The sequence below is a fragment of the Rhagoletis zephyria genome, unplaced genomic scaffold (genome assembly GCF_001687245.7).
Source record: "Rhagoletis zephyria isolate East Lansing unplaced genomic scaffold, Rhagoletis_zephyria_1.1 Rzeph_scaffold_00721, whole genome shotgun sequence".
Lineage (NCBI taxonomy): Eukaryota > Metazoa > Arthropoda > Insecta > Diptera > Tephritidae > Rhagoletis > Rhagoletis zephyria.
Window position 1 is genome coordinate 148,637 of NW_016157805.1, and position 3,909 is coordinate 152,545.

General features: G+C 36.8%; 1 protein-coding gene across 2 annotated transcripts in view; it reads left to right on the top strand.

Moving 5' to 3' along the window:
• Kua (Plasmanylethanolamine desaturase Kua) overlaps window positions 1-3,127 on the top strand; it is a 144,718-nt gene extending 141,591 nt beyond the window's left edge. For both annotated transcript variants that reach the window (XM_017613814.1, XM_017613815.1), the window contains 2 exons: window positions 1,344-1,513; window positions 1,591-3,127. In XM_017613814.1, the coding sequence (XP_017469303.1) occupies window positions 1,344-1,513; window positions 1,591-1,681 (261 nt within the window). In that variant the 3' untranslated portion in view covers window positions 1,682-3,127. The remainder of the gene's footprint in view (window positions 1-1,343; window positions 1,514-1,590) is intronic.
• The last annotated feature ends 782 nt before the right edge of the window (window positions 3,128-3,909 follow it).

Consider the following 3,909-nt stretch of genomic DNA (forward strand, 5'->3'; position numbering starts at 1 on the left):
ATCAAGAGTACAATTAGTGCAAAATGTATTCCCAAATATTGCACAAAACTATCGAAATCAAGATTGGCTAAGCGAGAGAGCTATATTAGCTGCCAAAAATGTCGATGTCAATGAAATCAATGCCAGTATTTTGACTCAAATTCCAGGTGAAGTTGTGACCTATAAATCAATTGATTCAATCACTAATCCCGACGATGTAGTGAATTATCCCATTGAATTTTTGAACTCACTTGATTTGCCTGGCTTGCCACCACATCGTTTGCAATTGAAAGTCGGCGCAGTGATCATTATGTTACGAAATATCAATCAGCCGAAACTATGCAATGGGACAAGATTAGCAGTGAAACGGACAATGAATAATGTAATTGAAGCAACAATTTTGCAAGGCAAATTTAAAGGTGAAGATGTTTTGATTCCGCGTATTCCAATGATTCCAACAGATTTGCCTTTTGATTGTAAACGAATTCAATTTCCCATTCGCCTTGCTTTTGCTATTACTATCAATAAGTCTCAAGGTCAAACACTTCAATTGTGTGGAATTGACCTAACTTATCCATGCTTTGGACATGGACAACTGTATGTAGGATGTTCGCGAGTAGGGAAACCATCGTTACTATATATTTATACACCACATGAAAATAAAACCAAAAATGTTGTGTATCAGAAGGCGTTAGAATAAGTTTTTAGTTTACAATCATTGTAATCATTGTTATTAGAATAAGTCACAAAATAGTGGCCGAACATGAATTAAATGACAAAAAAAAGGAAAAAACCAAGAACACCTTTCATTTCTATTTTTCTTTCACCCAGCGAAGCGGGTGAGGGTCCGCTAGTATAATATAATATATATTGGCGCTTACACATATGTTAGTGTCTGGCCGAGCTTCTCCTCCGACTTGTGGCGTGCGCCTTGATGTTGTTACACAAAGCGGAGGGACCTACAGTTTTACGCCGACTCCGAACGGCGATTGTATTTTTATGAGAAGCTGTTTTTCATGGCAGAAATACACTCGGAGGTTTGCCATTGCCTGCCGAGGGACGACCGCTGTTAAGAAAAAACCTTTTCTATATTTTTTGCGATGTTGCTTTGGCCAGGGCTTGAATCCAGGTGCTGAGGAGTGAAAGCGCGCACTGCTTACCACTACACCACAGCGGCCGACGTAATATACATATGTTTAAAATCGATTGGAGTGATTATTCTCTCATTTCGTTTTTGTTTGGTGAACCCGTATGGTCTAATGGTCCCAATGGCTTCAAACTATCCTTAATCTTATTCATTCCATTAAAAGTAAACTCTTTATTACAATAAAACTTTAAAATTAGTTATTTCCTTTCCCCTGCAGATTCACAAGTGGTCGCATACCTATTGGGGTTTGCCGAGGTGGGTCCTTTTCTTGCAAAACTACCACATAGTATTGCCGCGAAAGCATCACCGCATTCATCATGTTGCGCCGCATGAGACATACTTTTGCATTACCACTGGCTGGTTGAATTGGCCACTGGAGAAAATAAGGTATACTTTTTTAAAGGACATATAGTAATTAAATAATACATAACCTAATTTTAATTTTATGTAATTATTTTTCTAAGATTCTGGCCCACATTAGAAGCTGTAATTGAGTACTCAACAGGCTGCAAGGCACGCGATGATGACCTAAAGTGGGCCAAAAAGATGACATAACTGTGTTGGCGGATAGTGCAAAATCCTAAATTATATCCTATGGACATGTATGTACGTGTAAATGTATGCACATTTACCAGCATTGGTATTGTGAGAGTTTTTCAATCACACACACGAAAATTTATTGAAATCTTATGAGCATTTTTATTAAAACGCTGAATGTACAAATGCTGAATACAGGCATACTGACTACAAGACACTAGTTTGCCTGTATTAATTAGAATTTTTTAAGATTATCTACCGCGTAATCGACACTCACCTAGCCATACATACTACACTATACATACATGCATACATGTACATATGTATGTAGTTAATGGAGAAAACAAACAAATTGCAATAACATCAAATATCACAAGCAATTAATTTAAGTGAACACTATAAGTGAATTAGGAGGCTTTTTTTTACAAATATACACCACATAGCGCATAATTAATTAGACGAAGAGATCATTTTTACATATATGTACATATATTATTAAGCTGCTTAAGAACTAATGATCAATTGTTAAAAAATATCGGTGCAAATAAATAGTCAAATCAAATGCCGACTTTAAGGACTGTCCGAAAAATCTAAACACATAGTGCATTTGTTGTTTTTATTTGTTTATCTTTTTGAATCAATCCGATTTTTATATGAATTAAGTGTTTAGTTATTTTAAATATATATGTATTTGTTTTATTAAATGGTTAGTTCTGTAACGATATGGAATGTCAAAGGAAATCGGTCAAGTTTTTATGTAAAATTTTGAAAAATTTTTTAGAATTGCATTGAAAGTGTCATTATTTTGACCAAATTTTGTTTCCAGATCTTTTTAGGTTATAGTCTAAGAGCCCAACAAACTAAACCGAGTAGAAGTAGAGTAGGGGTCCCAAAGACCATACATATATTTGGTGTCTTCATGCATGAGGGAACACGAAATGGGCCTGCTGCCTCGCCTAAGGCCAGTCAGAGCCCAAAAAAAAAATTTTTTTTGGGGGATTCGAGTATGTCAGGAGTCCCATATTCTGATTGTTCCTTGAGACAGGACAGGGATTGGGCAATACGATTAGGTAGTGCTGCAAGCCCCCCTAATTATCCGTATCAGTTGCTGCAGCGAGATAAGCGACGCCTCGCCTGTAGGATCCGAGTAGCATCGAGGTCCTCAAAAAACCAATGCTCATCTGAAAGAGCATCAAATTCTGTGCAAGAACAATCACCGCTGCATTTTCCAAACAGTGGTGGACATGGCTGCTGCAGCGTTTGAAAGTCGCCCTTCTTGTCCAGTCATTATACACTTTTGACCTCGCAAAAATTAATTCTCGAATTTTTTCTGGATCTTATGCCCTCGGGGGGATCAGTCTCCGTGTAAATGGCAAGTGGCGACCAAATCCAGCGATTGCGCATGTCCGAATTTTGTTTTTTTTTCGAAAAAATGGTTTTCATTGAATAACGTGGCCATTTTTAATTTTTAAGAAAACTCATAAGAACAAAAGTTGTATGAAATTCCATTCTATACAAGTTTGGTCCTAATAATTATACCCGAGCGCACTTGTGCACAAGGGTATATTAATTTTGTTCACATAACGGTTGTTTGTAACAGCCAAAACGAATCGAGATAGATATAGACAAATGTATACATAAATGATCAGGATGAAAAAAGAAAATTTTTTTTTCACCTTTCCGAAAGCTTCCGCTAGATGGTAAGCCGGGGTGTATCAATTTTGAGTAAATTAGCGTCCTTCAATTTCGAAATATTGAAGTTTCAAGCATTTCTGAAATTTACCGTTATATGAGAAGCGGCCGTAATTTTAGTCCGATTTCAATAATTTTCAACGTTTTGCTTATATGTGGCAAGCACAATAACCACACCGTACACGGTACAAATTGGTAGAACGGTTACCGATATATGTACATATATGTGATCATAAGTGGGCGGCGCCACGCCCATTTTCCAAAATTTTACCATTAACGTATTTCTTGGTAAAGAATTGTTGCAAGCGTCAATTTTGAATAAATTAGCTTCAATATTTATTGATTTATCGAAGATTTTGTATTTCTCTAAATTACCGTTATATGGGATGTGGGCGTGGTTATCGTCCGATTTTAAAAATTTTCGGCGATATTTTATGCTGTACCAAGGCCAACAACTGTGCCAAGTTTGGAAGAAATTGGTGCAGCGGTTACCAAGATATACACATGTAACCATAAGTGGGCGTGGCTACGCCCATTTTCCAAAAATTTATAAT